The 20,292-nt window shown below is 44.4% G+C and overlaps 1 protein-coding gene across 1 annotated transcript in view; it reads right to left on the bottom strand.

Moving 5' to 3' along the window:
• Positions 1-20,292, bottom strand: part of NRXN1 (neurexin 1) — an 814,281-nt gene that overhangs the window by 702,041 nt on the left and 91,948 nt on the right. The window contains 2 exon segments of the mRNA XM_068153449.1: positions 10,672-10,701; positions 17,091-17,108. Coding sequence (XP_068009550.1) covers positions 10,672-10,701; positions 17,091-17,108 — 48 coding nt within the window.

The raw sequence follows: 20,292 nt of genomic DNA, 5'->3' as shown, positions 1-20,292 counted from the left end.
CTCCTGAAAATGGGATGAAAATGGCTCCTGGTATGAAATGCAGGATGGAACAACTCACCAAGGGTGAATCTAGTGAAAAAAATCACAGACTTATACTCACTCCTCAGTTTTGCTTCCCAGGTAGGTCGGAACAGGTTGATTACTATGAGGGTGGTGGAACACTGGAACAGGTTGCCCAGGGGGGTAGTTGGGGTCCCACCCCTGGAGATATTCAAAGTGGGGCAGCCTGATCTAGTTGAGGATATCCCTGCTGACTGCAGAGGGGTTGGACTAGGTGACCTTTGGAGGTCCCTTCCAATCCAGACCATTCTATATTTCTGTCCTCTGTTTGAATACACAAAAGGGATTACACTCAGCTCCTTTCATTTCCTCCCACCCCTAATATAAAGACACTGCTCAGGTCAATGCTATGATGACAACAGTGCCAGGTTCTCTGATAGCCTTTCACAGCTGAGGTTGCTTCCATAAAGCTTTAGAAAAGGTGCCAATGAATCAGCCCAGATATTTCCCTTCTTCAAGGAACAAATGGCTACTTGAAGCAGGAAACAAGATGTACCAGAAGCTCTCCACCACATCAGCGAGTTACAAAACCAGCCTCTAAATTACATGGTGTGATGATCAAAAAATTAGGATTAAGTAGGTACCAACAGAAAAAAACCCTCCAAATATAGCTGATGCAAGGGGGGGGGGAGTGGAGAAAGGACTTCTTTCAGCAGTGTAAATGAGTGCAATAAAGAGATTCAAACAGTGTCCTTTCCTCCCAAGTCTGGAAAGAAGATATTTGGCTAACAGGGCAATATGCATGGAAACTGCTAAAAGAATGGAGAAAGTGGAATTGCACAGCAATGTCCATGGTCTGTTCCCACTTCCTAAGAAAGTTTTCTCCTTTGTGCTCCTGAATTTCCCAGCTCATTGCACAGTTTCTCTGTTCTGCTGCTACTTAATTGCTCTGTGTGGTCCCCGAAGTGAATACAGAAAGCTACCTTCAAGCAATTAAGAGTGGCAGGATTATAGAAGGCTCTGAGTATCAGGAAAGAGACACATTACTCTAGTATCAGTGCAAATGATGCTGGTTTAGAATTAAAAGATTTAAAAGGAGACCTGCTTAAAGAGTAGGTTACAATTTCTGTATGCATGATTTTTCATTTCCATAGATTCATAGAATGGGTTGAGTTGGAAGGGATCTTAAAGATCATCTAGTTCCAATGCCCATGCCACAGGCAGAGGCACCTCCCACTAGCCCAGGTTGCTCAGGGCTTCATCCAGCCTGGCCTTGAACACCTCCAAGGAGAGGGGGCATCCACAACCTCCCCGGACAGCCCCTTGCTGCAAAGAATTTCTTCCTAACCTCCAGTCTAAATCTGCCCTCCTCGAGCTTCAATCCATTGCCTCTCATCCTGTCACTACAAGCCCTTGTAAAAAGTCCCTTCTGAGCTTTCTCATAGCCCCCTTCAGGCACTGGAAGGCTGCTCTAAGGTCTCCCCAGAGCCCTCTTTTCTCCAGACTGAACAGTATCCACTCTCTCAGCCTGACCCCACAGGAGAGGTGCTCCAGCCCTCTGATCATCTCTGTGGCCTCCTCTGGACCCTCTCCAACAGTTCCATGCCTCTGTTATGCTGGGGGGCCCCAGAACTGGACTTCTACAAGAACAACAGATTCTGACCAGACTATTTGAATACCTTAATCATTTCTTGGTGGGAAAACATGGTTATGATGATAATTTAGTGGCCACAGCCCATATTTTCAGCCACAGCACTACAACTTCAGGGTGGTTTCTCACTTTCATTACACTTACATTCTTTCAAAATTCTGGTGAAGTTTACTCCTGAATTCACAGAATCATAGAATGGTTTGGATTGGAAGGGACACTAAAGATCACCATGGGCAAAGCTGAGTAAGCATGGATGGAGACAAATGTTAGACTTGTTTCAAAATATTCTTCTCCTTAGGGCTCTGACTTCTTTCCTCTTAACTGTGAAGCTCCACTAAATGTGATTCTGAATGGATTAATGTTCACATCAGCTGAGGTTTCTGCTCTAGGTGAGATGGAGAAATAATCTCCAATTACTTCTGATTTTCACTGAAATAAAAGAAATGAGAGTCTGCTGGGCTGATTGGTTTAGCTGCTTTTCATAGATTTCAGTGACAGAATTTTATGCTAGGAAGATCTTAAGAGCGAAGCTCTAATCTTTAGTGCCACTCTAAGGCTGCCTTTCTGCTCTGCTCTGGTAAGACCTTGTCTGGAACCCTCCTCACTGGAAGGACATGGATCTGATGGAGTGGGTCTAGAGAAAGGTCACCAAGATGATCAGGGGGCTGGAGCACCTCTGCCACAAGGACAGGATGAGGGAGCTGGGGCTGTTCAGCCTGGAGAAGAGAAGGCTCCAGGGATGCCTAATAGCAACTTTCCGGTACCCAAAGGGAGTTCCAAGAGGGCTGCAGAGGGACTGTTTCCAAAGGCCTGAAGGGACAGGAGAGAGGCAGTGGTTTGAAATGAGAGAAGAGCAGATTTAGACTGGATGTTAGGAAGAACAGGTTGCCCAGGGAGGTCGTTGGGGTCCCTTGCATGGAGATATTCAAGCTGAGGCTTGACAGGACTCTGAGCAGCCTGAGCTAGAGGAGGATGTCCCTGCTGACTGCAGGGGGATTGGACCTTTGGAGTTCTCTCCCAACCCAACCCATTCTATGAATCTAAGATGCATTTGGCTCAGTAATATCAAGTTCAGAAGGTGGAACATAGAACATTCCAGGATGTTCTAAGGGATATCCACTCCTCTGAACTGTCTCTTGCTTTGGGAATGTCTAGGAAATTTCTATGACACATAGAGAATGTCACTGTGTGACAAAAATGAAGACTCCTGCAGCTTCTAATTCTCATTATCTAGGTGCATTTTTATATGTATAAAATAAACTGTTTGTGTTAAGGAAGAAATTCCTGCTTTTCCTCTTTCTTCACTGCTTACCTGCTCAAAATTCTATTTATATCCTTTCCCCCCACCTCCTATACTGCAATGCTTTCTGGACCCAGCAGAAAACAACACTTAGGGAAACTTAACATTTCATTATAGAATTAAAATCATAGAATTAGGGTTGGAAGGGACCTCAAGGATCATCTCGGTCAGGTTGCTCAGAGCCACAGCCAACATGTCCTTAGAAACCTCCAGGGATGAGGCTTCCACCACCTCCCTGGGCAACCTGTGCCAGTGTCTCACCACCCTCATGGGGTAGAACTTCTTCCCAATATCCAATCTGAATCTGCCAATTTCTAGTTTTGCTCCATCCCCCTAGTCCTATCACTTCCTGACACCCTCAAAAGTCCCTCCCCAGCTTTCTTGTAGACCCCTTCAGATAATGGAAGGCTACAAGATGGTCTTCTTGGAGCCTTTTCTTCTCCAGACTGAATAATCCCAGCTCTCTCAGTCTGTCCTCACAGGAGAGGTGCTCTAGCCCTCTGATCATCCTCATGGCTCTTCTCTGGACACACTTTAACCTAAAACCCATCTTGTAGCTCCACATTTGTTTTCTATCCCTTGAATCCACAGGAGACCTGTGACATATTAACATCTGTATAAATGATTCCTGATAGTTTGTGTGAGCTCAGAATAATTCAGAATATGGTAAATGTCTTCTTTGGTCATGGAAAGGGGCTAGGGATACCTAATAGCAACCTTCCAGTACCCAAAGGGTGCCCCAAGAAGGCTGCAGAGGGACTGTTTCCAAAGGCCTGAAGTAACAGGAGTGGGGCAATGGTTTGAAATGAGAGAAGGTCAGATTTAGACTGGATGGTAGGAAGAAGTTCTTCCCCGTGAGGGTGGTGAGACACTGGCACAGGTTGCCCAGGGAGGTGGTGGAAGCCCATTCCCTAGAGGTTTTGAAGGCCAGGCTGGATGTGGCTGTGAGCAACCTGCTGTAGTGTGAGGTGTCCCTGCCCATGGCAGGGGGGTTGGAACTGTCGGATCCTTGAGATCCCTTCCAACCCTGACAATTCTATGGTTCTATAAAAAGCAAGTCATACATTGTACACTTCTTTTGCATGTTCAGCCAGCAGTAATGTTGGCTTTCAGGCTCTGCTGTTCTCTCTTTATTTCTAGCCCCCTGACATGGTTTTCCAGTCCATTCAGTGTTTTGTCCTGTTCCTGCAAGCTGCTCTAAGCAACAGATCCAGGAAGAGTGACAAACCATGAGAGGTTGCTCTGCTTGGTAGCTTGAATGACACAGTATTTTGCTATGCTTTGCTGCATTGCCTCTCTCTTTTTATCCTTGCCTACATCTGAGCTATACTTTATTTTTCCCAGTGGTCTGCATAATTAGATGTGGCTTTAGAGTGGCACACAGTGAAGCAGGGCTAATCCTTTTTTTTCCTGATCATGTTGGCCATGGTGGTGTTAGGTCAATGGTTGGACTAGGTGATCTTGGAGATCTTTTTCAAGCAAAACAATTCTACTATTGCATGTCAGTTTAAGTGAAAGGTAACTCAATTGCTAATCCCTTTCCTTGCTCCTTCAGAGAAAATGAAAAGGAGAGGAACATGTGGGGAAAAAAACAACCAACCAGTCTAAGAAACAAACAAAACAAAAACCCTGGAGAGTTTTACATCATTTGTCATGAGGTCCTCCTCCCCCTCTGCTCTGCCCTAGTGAGGCCCCACCTGGAATAGTGCATCCAGCTCTGGGCTCCCCACTTCAACAGGACAGGGATCTACATGAAAGAGTCCAACACAGGGCTACAAGGCTGACTAAGAGCCTGGAGCACTGCATTATGAGGAAAGGCTGAGGGACCTGGGGCTGTTTAATCTAGAGAGAAGACTGAGAGGGGATCTGATCAATGTCTATACATATCTGAGGGCTGGGGGCCAGGAAGGAAGGGACAGGGACAGGCTCTGCTCACTTGTGCGCTTGGATAGCACAGAGGGCAATGGATGGAAACTCCAGCACAGGAAATTCCCCCTCAACATGAGGAAGAACTTCTTTACTGTGAGTGTCACAGAGCGCTGGAACAGGCTGTCCAGAGAGGTGGAGTCTCCTCTGGAGACATTCAAGCCCTCTCTGGATGTATTCCTGTGTGACCTGTCTTGGATTGTATAGTCCTGCTCTGGCAAAGGGGGTTGAACTCAAAGATCTCCAGAGGTTCCTTCCAACCCCTAACATCCTGTGAGCCTGTGATCCTGTATTGCTGCTCATCACAAAGTAACTCTCCATGGGAAGTCTGAGAGCTACTTGTGACAAAGTAGGTGGGAATGGTAGTTTTATTAGACCACCTGCAATAGCTTGGCACAAATGTGCTTGGGCACAAATTGGTGCAAACAACTCCTTTTCCATGTCTGTTACAAGCAGGAGACTCCAAGGCTTGCTTGGAATTCAAACAGCTGCCCTGAGCAGCATACTCAAGTAGCCTAATGGAAAAGTGAAGCCCATTTCCAAGCCTTACCTTGCCTGCATCTGTTCAGCAGCACAGCTGTGACAACTCTACTGCTGAAGCTGGACACAGGTAGGTGATTTCCAGAGGGAGAAGAATTAATTTTGAAGTATTTATCATCATTTATCATGCTTATCAGGCAATAAATGAATGCCAGGATAGCTGAAGGCTTGTGGCTCCTCCTAGAATTAGATTTAGCATCTACAAGGAGTAATGGATCAGGGACTAAGCTTTGTATGGCTCTAGAGAGCTATAAAATACTAATAATAGTAATAATAATAGTAATAATAATAATAATAATAATAATAATAATAATAATAATAATAATAATACAACCACAACCAAACAATCTTCTGGACAGACTCTTAGCCCTTCTTTATGTCAGCTGGTTTTGTACATAGATCGAGTTCTATGACCTGAAGTACTGACAAGCCTCAGCACTGCGACATCTCCTGAGCTTTGCCTCTGCCCTTCTCTAATTGACAGAGACAGCTTTGTTAATATTCATAAAGCTTCAAGTAAAACGTTGTGGGGACATTATCCAGAATATATCAATTGATATTTACAATGAAATGACAACTAGCAGGTGTGACCAGGGAGACTGTGCTGGATTTTGTACTGCTTGTCCACGTGGAAAGGCTCGCTCCTTCCTCCGTCAGCACCAGATCCCTCCATCCCAATTCAGAGATTCATAGAAGGGTTTGGGTTGAAAGGGGCATTCAAGATCATCTAACTCCAATCCCTCCTGCCATGGGCAGGGACACCTCCCACTAGCCCAGGCTGCTCAAGACCTCATCCAACCTGCCCTTCAACACCTCCAGGGAGGATACATCCACAACCTCCCTGGACAACCTGTTCCAGTGTCTCACTAGCCTCACTGGAAAGAATTTCTTCCTAACCTCCAGTCTAAGTCAGCCCTCCTCAAGCTTCAATCCATTGTCTCTCATCCTGTCACTACAAGCCCTTGTCAAAAGTCGCTTCTCAGCTTTCTCATAGCCCCCTTCAGGCACTGGAAGGCTGCTCTAAGGTCTCCCCAGAACAACCCCAACTCTCTCAGCCTGCCCCCACAGGGCAGGTGTTCTCACCCTGTGAATATCTTTGTGGCCCTCCTCTGGACCCACTCTGGCAGCTCCATGTCCCTTCTGTGTGGGGACACCACAACTGGACACAGTTCTGAAGGCACATTGTTTGTTTGTTGGGTTTTTTTCTTTTCCAATATCCCAAAGAATATCTACACACTTAAGGAAGATGGTGATGCTTCAGCCATTTATACTCTTACACATTACACAGTGAAGCTTCTTAGAAGTTGTTTTTTTGTGGCTTATGTTTTCAAAATAAGATTAATCCATAAGATAATCACTCAGAATTTTGCCATCCTTCTTGTTCCTGCCCTTACCTACCTCTGAAGGATTGGAACTTACAACAGAACCTTGGAATAGGTGCAAATGATTTCAATGCCGAGCTCCTCTTTTGTCCCTTCATTCCTTACCATCATTCTCCCACTGTGTCATGTGTTACAAATGTCTGCTTGCACAGCTGCTTCAGGGGCACATGTTTCAATAGCTGATATTGAGGTAGTGTCAGGATAGTCAATACAAAGATAGAGTAGTGGTTGAGGATAGAGTGTTGGCTGAGGATAGAATACTGGCTGAGGATAGAGTACTGGCTGAAGTTAGAGTAGTGGTTGAGGATAGAGTGTTGGCTGAGGATAGAATACTGGCTGAGGATAGAGTACTGGCTGAAGTTAGAGCAGTGGTTGAGGTTAGAGTAGTGGTTGAGGACAGAGTTCAACACTGAAGGATGTTTCCTGTTACAAGCAGCTGGAGTTCGTTGCACAAACCCTTTCCACCCATTTGAACAAGCACACACCATTCTCTTTGCAGAAGAAGTCTTGTGCTTGCCAGAAGACAACAACCTGTGCTCCCATCTAAATCTTATCCAAAAGAAATTCCATTGTGAGAGGAAAAATGTATTCAAGTCTTGTGATGACTGGTAACTGGGGTTTAAATTATGCCACAGGGCATTATCACTCTACATTAACTGGAGATAAGATAGCCAAGGTCTTTGTTTTTTGCTAAATATCATTGGTAAACCTTTCAAAGTAAAATGTAAACAGGCAAACTATTGCATAATGCTTGCAATGGTTTTCCTTTGCTATAAAGTCAGCTTTGCAGATCAACTAATGACTGTAATACCTATGATAGAATCATAGAGCCATGCAGGTTGGAAAAGACCTTTAAGACCATCAAGTCCAGCCATTAATTCTACTCTACCATGTCCACTGCTAAGTCATGTCTTGCTCAGTTTCTGGCTTGTGGTGGGCAAAGAGCCCAGGCTTAACTAGAAGCTGTGCTTCTCCACCCCAAACTCACCAGTGGGACAAGCCATGGTGTCACCCATGGGGGCACTCACCCCTGAGGTCCTGCCGAGCAAAGCAACGAGAATAGTTTGCTAGAAGAGAGCTGGAGACCCCCTGGATTTTCCTGCCCTCAGAGTTTTCCTACAGCTCCTTTGAACTTGTGGGACTTTCCCCAGAGTGGAGAAGAACTCAGAAGCTCTGGGAAATTCCCCCTGAGATGAAAGTGGAGTGGGAATTTGGGCAGTGAGAGCAGCCCATGGCAGTGCTGTAGCCCATAGGGGATCTCTCCATCTCTCTTTTCCCCACCATTTTCTCCCCCCGTGTGCATTATCCCTGCTCTGTCCTTCTCATACCCCCAAAGCAGCAGCACCAAACTCCTTTGACAGGCAGCAGGATTTGTGGTTGCAGACTAATTTGGACATGAGGAAAAATCCTGGAGACTGGGTAAAATTTATTTACTGAAACAGTGCTCAAGCACTGGAACAGGCTGCCCAGGGAGGTGATGAAGTCACCATCCCTGGAGCTGTTTCAAAGCCATGTAGATGTGGTGCTTGGGGACAGGGATAATATTTGTGTTCTCATCCTCTTATACCAAGAGAACCCTTCAGAGTTATTCATGTTCTGTCTACAGAATCATCTAGGGGAATAAAAAGAAAGAAAAAAAGGGGAAATCACCTAAATATTCATAAAAATTATCTCGAATGTCAAAGTTCTGATACTCCAAAATGCCATTTTAAGGTCAGTCCACCTGAGACACCTAGTGTGAAGACAGTCGCAGTAGGTAATAAGGAAACCATACACACAGGGCACTGTTAGGGAAAACACAAGGAGCAGCCATCCAACAAACAAACCAATCCCATCAAACACAGAAATCTCTGGACCACTTTTCATTCTGCTTGCTGAAACCTTTCCCTATGCAAGAAGATTCCCAGCTTCAGAGCACACACAGCCCTTTAAAGGGTATCCCACTTCCAAACAGGTACACAGTTTCTCCAGCAAGTCCAATGTGAAGAGGACTTGTGAGAGACTACAGATTTGTAATTCCAGTCTTTACATCATGTGAACTTTCTATTCTAGGTGTGGAAACACTACATCAGCCAAGACATGAAGGAACCTGGGATGCTGTTTCTCGTTTAAGTGGTTAGGAGCGTGCAGACTGGCTTTCTGATTTATAGCAAGAGTAGGCCCACCCAGAGAAATGCTTCAGATGAACAGAAGTGTATTACTCATCATATGTGACAGAGATGGAATGGCTTTTCATGACCAGCTTCTCATCATAAAAATATCTTTGCATGATGTCTGTGAGCGAGCATCCTCACAGCCAAACCTGGTGTTTATGATACAGGGAAAGTCTTGACCCTACTGCACATGTTCCCTCTGTGAAGAAGAAAGTAAACATGGCTGGGATCTTTACATAAAGAAACACAAAAGAGTTAAAAAAAAAGCTGAAATCAAGTCCACTTCTTGGCATCCATTCTTCCTCCTTCCTTTGTCTCAGATACAATCATGATTAATGTAACAAGGGAAGTCTTGGGTCAGATGTGAGCAGCCGATAGCAGAGCTGCTGAAGTCAGTGCTCTTCAGATTTCAAACTTACAGCAAGCTGTGGACTGGCCCTGGACAGATTATCTCCAGAGAGCCTCTGCTGAACAACATGGTGCTTTTTCTCTATGCCTGGTGGCTTAGACTGCAGTTCTCTAAGAAGAGAAAAATGCATACCTCAAAACGTGGCTGTTTTCTCATCCCGAAAGCCTTCTATAACTGTAGCCTCCTTTTATCACTGCCAAACCTTTACACCTCCCACAAAACCAGGAGACAACCTTGGAAAAAGGTCAGCCTGTAGCTTTAGGATGCTTCTCCTTACCTTGACATCCATGACATATTTACTTTTCAGGTATACCTACCTCACATTATCAGTGCAAAAAGATTTGACATTGATTTGCATTGCTTATACAGACATTAAAGTATACTGATGGCATTAAAAAGAAAGGAAGAAAATCATGTAATACCTTTACTTTTACCTATGGATTTGGTGAAATGGTTCCATGAAGAAAGCATTTCCAGACAAGAAGAGAATAAAGAAGAGGAGAGAAACAACAGTAAGAGTCATGACTATATGTAAATGCCATAGTAGCTGAACATGAAGAGACAAAGCGTAAGGGAAGTGTCTGGAGACAAATGGAGATGCAATCAGTGTCATATTAGAGACTGAGTTTCTTTTCTTCCAATCATGTACATGCAGAGAAACACAGAATTAACCCATGCTTAGGTAAGAAAGAGTGGCACAAAAGGAACACGGACAATGGGCTAGGAGGGGAAAGGAGTAAGTAAATAAATAAATAAAAACAAATCACTGATTTGGCTAGGCTGCAAAATTGTACTCTCAGCATTCCAGAAGCCAGGAGCAGGTGCTTTCTGCACATTTCCAATCAGCCATGCATTAATGGGGAATGGGCTCTTGGGGGTGTACAACGTGCCAAGCCGAGTCTCTTCGTTCAGGAGCTACCTGAGGAACGCTCTTGTGCTTCATTTACCTTGCATCGAATCGCTCAGCATTGTGCATTTCTGATAAAAGCACGACATTTTCTCAATCACCTTCTTATTTCTCTCACCTCTTTTTTCCTTTTTGTTTTGTTTTTGGTTATTGCATTGCAAGAGGGGGGAGGAGGAGGAGTTGAGGAGGCAGGAAGGACAAAAAGCTTACGGAGCAAACAAACAAGAAACAAACCAACAGAACCCAAAATGAAATAAGAGGAGATGTGACTACAACCATGTGTCTACTTGCAGCCAAAGACAGCTCTCAAGCATTTGCCCATCGTTTGCAGGGATGGATTCAAAGCAGCTACAGAACAAGAAGAAACAATGAAAGCAGAGTGGAAAAGGAACAGAGCCCATACCTTGGTCGCCCATCATCAGGTGCGCCAGACCTTGAAGGGAAACAAGAGCACAGTCAGCAATGAACAAGGGAGCACGGGAAGGTGGTGTCACAGTGACAAAAATGTTTTGTGACAGGCATCTGTTTCCTATGAGATGTCTGTATCACAGAGGGAAATCAAAGAGCATTTTTCAACCACTGGTTGGAATGCTTTGGGCTATGGATAACAGAACTGCAATTCAAACACTGGGTGCTGGTCGAGTGTCTAGTTGTTCTGTGCAGTAGTTGGGATGGCAGGAGATTATCAAATGCTTTCAAATCCAACCAATTCCTTTAAGAGTTCATCTGTCTTTATCGTGTTTTGGTCACATTGCTTGGAACACTTTGCTTGGAGGACTTCCTGTCCTCTACAGGTGAAATGTCCAAAACCTGGAGAAGTGGAAACCTGAAAAATGGGCTGGGTCTGATCTTTTTCCCCTCGTTAAAAAAACAACCACAAATAAATAAATAAATAAATAAATGAGCATTTCGGGCAGTCAAATAAAATTTCTTTGTCACATTGAAATGGTAATGCAAAGGATGTCTCCTTATTTGTGTGAAACGTGGCAGCAGGATGAATTTGTCCCAGAGGAGGCAAATTATTACACAGGCAATAGAAAATACACAACGAGAAAGGAAATTTAAGTGACAGCCTCTGAAGCTCCTTCAGCAATCTGTGAGAAATAGGCTTGGCTTTATCTTTGTATTTCCAGATGAAGCCCAAATCACACCAGCATAGGTCTAGTGACATTTTAAAACAGGAGTTCCTTAATCAGAACGGCTCAGGCAGAGCCAAATTTTGTTACTCTGAAACAAAAACACACCCAGAAACAAGGGGAAAAAAAAATTCATCTCTTTTAAAACTCATGCTAATAAAATGATGCTTAGATCCTCACTGAGAAGAATGTGATGCAGGGAGAGTGTTTTGGTAATTAATGAAGGTTTTCCACATTTTGTGTCTGTTTCTTTTTTAGGAAAACAAATCAGGCTGGTCCTTGCTGAATTTATCTGGCTTAGGAGCCACTTTAGAAGTTCTTCATTGCTCACATCTGAAATAAGTTCCTTGTCTCCAGCTGCAAGATTTGAGACCTCACCTGGAATATTGCAGCCAGTTTGGGGCTCCCCAGTTCGAGAGGGACAGGGATCTGCTGGAGAGAGTCCAACAGAGGGCTGCAAGAATGATGAAGGGACTAGAGCACTGCCTTACAAGAAAAAGGTTTAGAGCCCTGGGGCTGTTTAGTCTGGAGAGGAGAAGACTGGGAGGAGATCTAATAAATGTATGCAAATATCTGAGGGCTGTGAGTCAGGAAAGAAGGGACAGGGACAGCTTCTGCTCACTTGTGCCCTGGGATAGCACAAGGGGCAATGGATATGAACTACAGCACAGGAGGTTTCACCTTGACATGAGGAAGAACTGCTTTACTGTAGGGGTCACAGAGCACTGGAACAGGCTGCCCAGAGAGGTTGTGGAGCCTCCTTCTCTGGAGACTTTCAAGCCCCATCTGGATGTGTTCCTGTGTGACCTGTGCTGGATTCTATGGTCCTGCTCTGGCAGGGGGGTTGGACTCAAAGATCTCGAGAGGTCCCTTCCAACCCCTAACATCTTGTGATCCTGTGCTACATCATGTTCCTATTTTTTGGTAATTAAAACAAATTCCCACAAAGAAGGTGTGCAGTGAAATATCCTGCTCTTTAGTGGGAAGCAGATTTCCTATGATTTTCTAATTCACAAAGAAAATGAGGTGCACAAATGACTCACAGTACTTGGAAAGGAGTTCAAAGAAGATACTCTGAACTGCAAGCAGTCATAAAGGATTCATGTCATGCCTGGAGGTGTTGAAGAAGGGACTGGAAGTGGCACTTGAAGCCATGGTTTAGTTAGTCATGAGGTGTTAGGTATTAGGTAATAGGTTGGGCTTCGTGATCTTTGAGGTCTTTTCCAGCCTTGATGGTTCTATGATTCTATGTCTCATCAGTTCCAGATCCCAAGTGATGTTCCAAACAGGCTAAGGGGGCTTTGGCTGAATTAGTGTTTTTTAAGATCACCCTTTTGTAGGTGTGCAGGTAAACTGAAGGACCTGATGTGCTCCATCTCTTGTGCAATAGATTCTGGTTCTTGTGTGACCTGCCCTAAGTGGTCCTGCTTTGCAGGGGGGGGGGGTGGCCTCAATGATGTCTGGAGATCCCTTGCAACCCCTAACAAGCTGTGATTCTGTAATTCTGGTGCCAATTCTGGTGGGATTACCTGGGGTTTACCGCAGGTAAATGAAAGCTGAGTGTGATCCTGAAGGACTGCCTACACGAGCATAGCATGGGAAACATCATACAGCTGCGCTGCTCTTGGCAGCTTGTGGAAGAGAGCAGAAATATTTTCATACTTATTTTTCTCTCCAAGTGTTGCTGCAGGAGAGGATAAAGGATGAAGACACACAAGCAAGCTTCATTCTATTAGTGCTGAGCATCCTTGCTTGGCTCCTTTCCTGTGTGGCCTTCAGGGAGTTTTTATTTCTTCATATGACTCTTTAACTTGGCTTTTGGCCTTTAAAGTTTTTGCATTGGTAACTGAGTGAGACATAGAATCATAGACTCTCAGAATGGTTTGAGTTGGAAGGGACCTCCAAAGGCCATCTAGTCCAACCCTGCTGCAGACAGCAGGGACATCCTCCAGTAGATCAGGTTGCTCAGAGCCTTGTTGAGCCTGACCCTGACTATCTCCAAGGAAGGGACCTCAACTACGTCCCTGGGCAACCTGTTGCAGTGTTCCACCACCCTCATGGTAAAGAACTTTCTCCTATCATCCGACCTAACATCTCAGAGTTCAGCCTAACTGTATCCAGTAAAGGGACGGTGGGAACAGCTGCATCTTACAACACCTTTCCCTTTAACTGTGACTCTTCAGCAGCTACTTCCTGTGAGCTTATTCAGCTCTTCGAAGGTTTGAAGTGAATTTCTCTCATGTCTCCTAAGGGGATGCAAATAAGGCAATCTCTCAATAGCTTCCACTGAAATATGATCTTCAAAGATAAAAAACCCTTAGCTTCAAGAAATTACCACTGCTTGATAGCTCCTATTTTTTTTGTTTTGCTGGAATGCTATGTTGAGATTAGTTAGTTGCAAATATATGATTCTTATATATCATTTGAAAAGAAAAAAAAAAAAAAGGAATAAATGTCTCTTGAAAACATCTCAGAAGCCACTTGAATTTCAAGTCACTTCCTGTGCTGCTCAACTAAAGCAGGAAGTCAAGTCAATGTAAAAATACCCCAAATGCCCTGTTCAAACCAAAAAGTTATCAATTAAAGAACTGAGTAGTGGTCCTCAAGACACTGGATTTTGTTTGACTCTCTGTGTGACTTGAATTGTGAAGCACTAAGGTTACTTAGCCTTCACTAAAAGCACATCATGATACCTACCTTCTTTTGTAACTTATGGATGAAGGCTATGGAAGAGTGAAGAATTATTGTTACTGTGCCTGTGTGGTGCACAGAGGGGTTTAAAACAACACAGGGCAGGAGCACCTCCCCTATGGGCACTGGCTGTGAGAGTTGGGGGTCTTCAGCCTGGAGAACAGAAGGCTCTGGGAGACCTTAGAGCAGCTTTCCACCACCTGAAATGGGGCTTCAAGAAAGCTAGGAAGGGATTTTCTACAAGGAATTGTTATGGTAGGATGAGAGGGAATGGATTGAAGCTTGAGGAGGGCAGATTTACATTGGAGATGAGGAAGAAATCCTTTCTAGTGAGGGTGGTGAGACACTGGAACAGGTTGCCCAGGAAAGTCATGGATGCTCTCTCCCTGGAGGTGTTCAAGGTCTGGCTGGATGAGGTCCCTTTAAGATCCTTTCCAACCCAAACCATTCTGTAAATCCATGAATAAATCTGCCATCACTGCTAGATTTTCCAGCTGGCAGTCTGCTTACAAGACAGAACACCAGGATGGATAGTCATGACAAGTAGCCATATGTAGACATAGCCTATGTTGAAGATGTTCCATTGTGCACCCTTACTTCAGAGGCAGAGCAATAAAGCCATTTTCTTTGTGAATTAGGAATGCAGGATTTAGTAGGAATGCCTCATGTGTGATCTGCTCCATCTTTCTACTGGCTCTGAGAGGACAGAGTCAAGGGGCCCAGAATGGGATAGTGGATATGAAGATAGGGTATTTTCATCCTTGGGTGTAGGAGTTCCACGCAGAGCACAGGCCAAAATAGAATTTAAACATGGCAAACCTGGGATGAACTCATTCAGACCTAGCATAAGTTTCGTCAATATTGCTTTTTGTACCAGCAATGTATACAAAACTAACTCTGTGAATCCCAAATTAGCTCTGTGAATGCTAAACCCTCCTCTTTTCTCCTGCAGCCTGACATGCAGAGATGCTCAGGTATCACAGAAGCAACAGATGAACAATCAGAGGTCAGTTCCCAAAGGGTGCTTTGGGTACACTGTTCTGTGCTTTCCATTCTTCACATCCACACCCTTTGGACCTTTAATGTATGCATAAAGATCCAGCCCTGTGCTGGGGTAAATTTGAGGCTGTAGTCTGAAGAATTAGATTCAGGTAATGTCTGCATTAACTGTTATCCAGGCTTGATCATGTATTGCTGTGCCTGAATGAATACCTGAAATGAAACTGAACCTCCTTATCTAGTTATATGGCTCCCAATTCAAATCTGAGACTCATACTGACACCAGGAAGGGTTTCATGCACAGATCAAATGTAAGATTAGGTCCTTATTTCTAGGCTTCTGTGGTGTTGTTTGTTTAGGGGTTTTTCCATTTTGAACTCCTATCCCAATGCTCTTGAACACATTTTGATTTCACAGTGAAGAGGAAATTGTGTTGATGTGTACGTGCATGCCCATGCACACAACCAAAGCAGCAGAACTGTTAAGGTTTTCTTTCTCCTCTCGGTAATGTATTTTACTGCAGTTGCACAGCAGCGTGGATTTGATAAATCTGAGCACCTCTCTTTGCCCTTGAATACAGCAACACAGAGAAATGCAGCACTGAAACCTGAAGGCTTTGTTTGGGACTTGCTACTGAACAGGCACGCAGTGGCCCGGGGTGACTGAAATCCTGCCTCCAGTTGCACCAGGGGAGCTTTAGGCTGGAGATTAGGAAAAATGTCTTTGCTGCAAGAGTGGTCAGGCATTGGAAGAGGCTGCCCAGGGAGGTGGTGGAGTCACCATCCCCAGAGGTGTTCAAAAAATGTGTGCACATGGCACTTTGGGACATGGTTTAATGGCCCTGGCAGCGTTGGGTTGATGATCTTAGAGGTACTTTCCAACCAAACTAATTTTCTGACTGTATCAACTCAAGACCCACCGTGGCTCCCTACAGGACCCCGGGTCAAACCCATGCCAAGGCAGTCACTTGGCAGAAGAATTGGCTTACAAAAAGTAGGTTTTAAAGGATTGGAAAATACAAGTTCAAAGTTCTTACTCAGTTCAGATGAACTCTTTTGTTTTTTCAAGCAGATATTCAGTTATTCAGGACTCAAAGATTCAGGCCAGAGAGGCTTTTACATAGGGAAAAAAAAGCACCTACACCTTTTTTGGCTTCTAAGCAAAAAGCCCATATTGACTGCCAGCAATAACTGCTCTGTGAAGCATGTGCTGCACTTTTCAAATTAAGTGATAAATGCACACAATCAGGTTTGCCAGCTAGGACTCTTACTTACCAACATTCAGGCTTTGGCATTGTGCTTTATTTTCCACTGCCCTGTGCCATACTGGGTTTTTTAAGAGGGACTTATTTCCATACCAACATTCTTACTCTTAGAAATCAAACGCTTCCTCTTTCACAATGTCCAAAAGGCAGAGTGCAACAGGTTGAAAAGTTAACCAGGAAAAGTTGCATTTTCCTACAACTCTGTGCTGTGAAGGATGCTACAGTGAGCAAGATTTGGACTATTAAAGAGAAAAAGGGCTTTCCATTTTCCTAAGCAATTAAAGGAGAGGTATTTAACATGCATCACATTCTCATGAGGAGGATTTATGCTCCACACTAATGAAACAAAGAGTTTCTTCAAGTGTTTTTTTCATACAGAACATGAGAAGCAAGCAGTCCTTCTGCAAATCTCCTGAATGATTTTGAAGGGTGCTTCAGATGGAGTAGTATTAAATCCCATTGTTTCAGTGGGGATAATCTGGAACTCCACCAAGAAGGCCAAGATTAAAATGGAGCTTTGCTTGTGTTCTGTATGGAAAAAAAAAAGGAAGTCACACTTATTGAATAAACTTGAGTACCTGCATGGGGGAAGAGATGCAACTTACCGTACTGGATGACATGCCTACTTTTATAGCATTAAGCAGAAGGGGAGGTTGGGGTGGGGTGGGGGAACCCTCCACTAAACAGAAGGGGAAAACAAGAGCTTAGGAAAATAAGGTAGAAAGCACCCACCTTCCACATAGTTGTCTTCTGTAAGCACATAACAGGGAAGGAGAGAAAAGGAAAACATTCATTAAGCAGCATGCAGACTGGAACTTGCCATTGCATGTCGTCATCATGCAAGGCATCAAACACCACATGCAAGTGCTCCATTGCTACAATCCAGAGGGGGAAAAAACAAAAGCACCAGGGCAGAAGTGTTTCCTCTAGTTAACGAAAGGGAGGTGATGCCAGAGGGAGCAATACTCTTTCCAAAGTGCAAAAGCTGCCCAAGATCTCCTGCAGCTCTTTGTTGTGTCCAATTATCACCAGCCATTACTCAGAGGATGACCTCCTAAGCCTTTCAGAACTATATATATATTTTAAAGCCACCAGTTATTTGTGATAGGCATTCTAAGTTCATTTGCTTCTACTTGCACATTCTGAATTTTCCTTTAATGACTTGTGTGAAGTGGATGATTTTTAAGCAGATGGAAGCTAACAAGTTCCACAGTGTGCTGGGAAGATGCTACCACAGGCAGCATGGCTGACCCTGTGCACTCTCGCTCTGGTCGTTGGGACAGATCTCCAAATCCAGAGTGGAAAAACTGCCATTCAGACTGGGTGGGACAACTCAGTATTGTAGGATCCCATCCTACAATGGGAGTGGGAAAATTGGATGTTTTGTAAAGCCTATTGTTTCTCTGCCTGGTACAGCTAAGGGCCACAGCAATCTCATCCTGGTTTAGGTCACAGGGCAGTCGGTTGCTATCAGCAAGCAGGAACTTGGCTTTTCATCCCCAACCCAACATCAGTATGGGGCACAGGAGAGAAGGCTTCCCCAAGATGTACAGAGCATGTGGGGAGAAGGAATTGAGCCTTGGCTCACTGAATTGGATAGCATTGCAAGTTAAGAAACAGGCTCAGTACTCATTCTAGTCCTCCCAGCCCTCAGCTCCTCCACCAAGCAGGTGGTTTGGAGGGAGTATGTCTCTGTTGCCCATTATGATTTTGACCGAAGAGCGGACAGGAGAGAATACCAAAGTGTCTCAGGAGAGAGTGAAAATGGGAAAGGTAAAATCACAAAAGCAAACCAACACAGAACTCAAGGAGATGGGCTGTGAGAAACCAACAAAGAAATGGAGAAGGCTGACGATACAGCAGCCTGGCTGCTTGGGCAGATTTCTTCCTGCAGCTTGTGCCACCTCCACCAACACCTGCTGGGGAGCCAGCACTTGGAAGCAATGGCATACTAAGGCCCACTTCTGTCACTGTAGTGGATTCATGATGGAAAGATCATTTCTCATGACCCTTTTCCTATAGGAAAAAACCTTTTCATGCCACTCTTGAGGAATGCAGTCTAAACTGATTTGGCTAGAGTAAAGCAGGAGTAAATAGAACGAGTTGCACAGAACTGGGCTCGGTGACATCTCTTAGGCATAACAATTTCCTGAGTCACTTTTTGTCATGAGCAGTGCAATCCATTAAAATGTTTACCACTTTTAAAACAACTGCTAAGGGTTTCAGTCTTTCAGTTTTCTGATTTAACACTCTGAGGTCAGAGCAGACAAAGTTATTGAGCTTAAGATATTATGAATCACCTGTTCTGTGCACACACTCTAAATTTAGACTTCTCACATCTCACTGCCTGCAGGTTTTAGTTTGGTAGGAGAGTGCAAAGGGTACACATGTGGTTAGGAAAGTAAGAGGCTGAAAAGCAATGGACAAATGAAACAACATGAAAAAAGAGAGAAGTAGTATGTCCTGAGTAAATACACAAAGATCAACAAATCAGCAGAAATTTCACTGAGAATGTGAAAACCACCAAATTTCAGAAGGTAAAGGTATCCTGTTCTATACAGACAGTAAACTGTAGGGATAGTTGGGATATTAGAAACAGTTACTTAGAGCTGAACTTCACCTGAAGAGTCCTCTTCCTTTCACTACCCACAGTAGTTTCCTTTCTTTGGGTGCTAGGCAGAAATTCTTTCCAGTGAGGGTGGTGAGACACCAGAACACATTGCCCTAAGACACTGTGGATATCTCCTCCATGATGGTGTTCAAGGCCAGGATGGATGCAGCCTTGAGCACCTTGGTCTAGTGGAAGGTGTCCCCCTAGCAGGGGGGTTGGCACTAGATGATCTTTAAGGTCCCTTCCAACCCAAACCATTCTAGCTTGGATTGGACTGGATGATGGCAAAAAATTTCTTTGCTGCAAGAGCAGTCAAGCATTGGAGCAAGCTGTCCAGGGAGATGGTGGAGTCACCACCCCTGGAGGTGTTCAAGAAATGTGGGGATGTGGCACTTGAGGACATAGTTTAGTGGTGATGGTAGCTGGCTTATGGTTGGACTTGATGACCTTAGAGGTCTTTTCCAACCTTAGTGACTCCATGATTACATGATTCTCAAGATATAAAAACCTCCCAAACTTAATGAAAAAGAACTTTGTTCTCTCAGTAGTAAAACGATGTCAGGTTCCTTCACAGATTCACTGATTGCATTGGGTTGGAAAGGGACCCTCAAGGTTCAGGTGTTCCAATCCTGCCACAGAGAGCAGGGACATCCTCCACTAGATCAGGTTGCTCAGAGCTTTGTCAAGACTGGCCTTGAATATCTCCAAGAAAGGAGCCCCAACTACCCTCCTGGGCAGCCTGTTCCAGTATTTCACCCCCCTCATTGAGCAGAACTTCCTCCTGATATCCAACCTGAATCTCCCCTCCTCCACTTTCAAACCACTGCTCCTTGTCCTATCACCACAAGCCCTTGTAAACAGTCCCTCCCCAGCCTTCCTGCAGGTCCCCTCATTCTAGTCCTGGATATTGCCCTGCAATATGATCACTTGAATGCCATCCTTTTTGGTGGCCATACTTAGCTGAATAGGATTACTTGGAAAGGTGAAGGTGCTCAAAGACCAGTTCTGTTGCTCAGGAAATTAAAGGGGGGAGTTCTGCAAATGCCACCTGAGGCGGTGTCAGATGGGTAAGCTCATCTCCTTGCAGGCTTTAGTGTATTTTGGTTCCTATCAAGGGCCCTGTTCTTAGCAGTGATTTCTGTGTCTTCTGTGATGATTGCCACCAGGAAGATTTACACAAGCTGAGCAACTTCCCCTAAGTGTCTGACTCATTAAATTTTTAAGTGATAGTAAATGAAACTGTCAAAACATTTGGAATTCAGTAAAATTTCAAGGGTTGAATTGCTGCTCTGCAAATCAAAGCCTGTCAATAATCAAAGCCCT

The sequence above is a fragment of the Melanerpes formicivorus genome, unplaced genomic scaffold, assembly GCF_026170545.1.
Source record: "Melanerpes formicivorus ecotype bairdi unplaced genomic scaffold, bMelFor1.0.p_v2 SCAF_26, whole genome shotgun sequence".
NCBI classification, from domain to species: domain Eukaryota; kingdom Metazoa; phylum Chordata; class Aves; order Piciformes; family Picidae; genus Melanerpes; species Melanerpes formicivorus.
The sequence above is the reverse complement of the archived record's forward strand: the minus strand, read 5'-3'. Positions and strand labels throughout refer to the sequence as shown.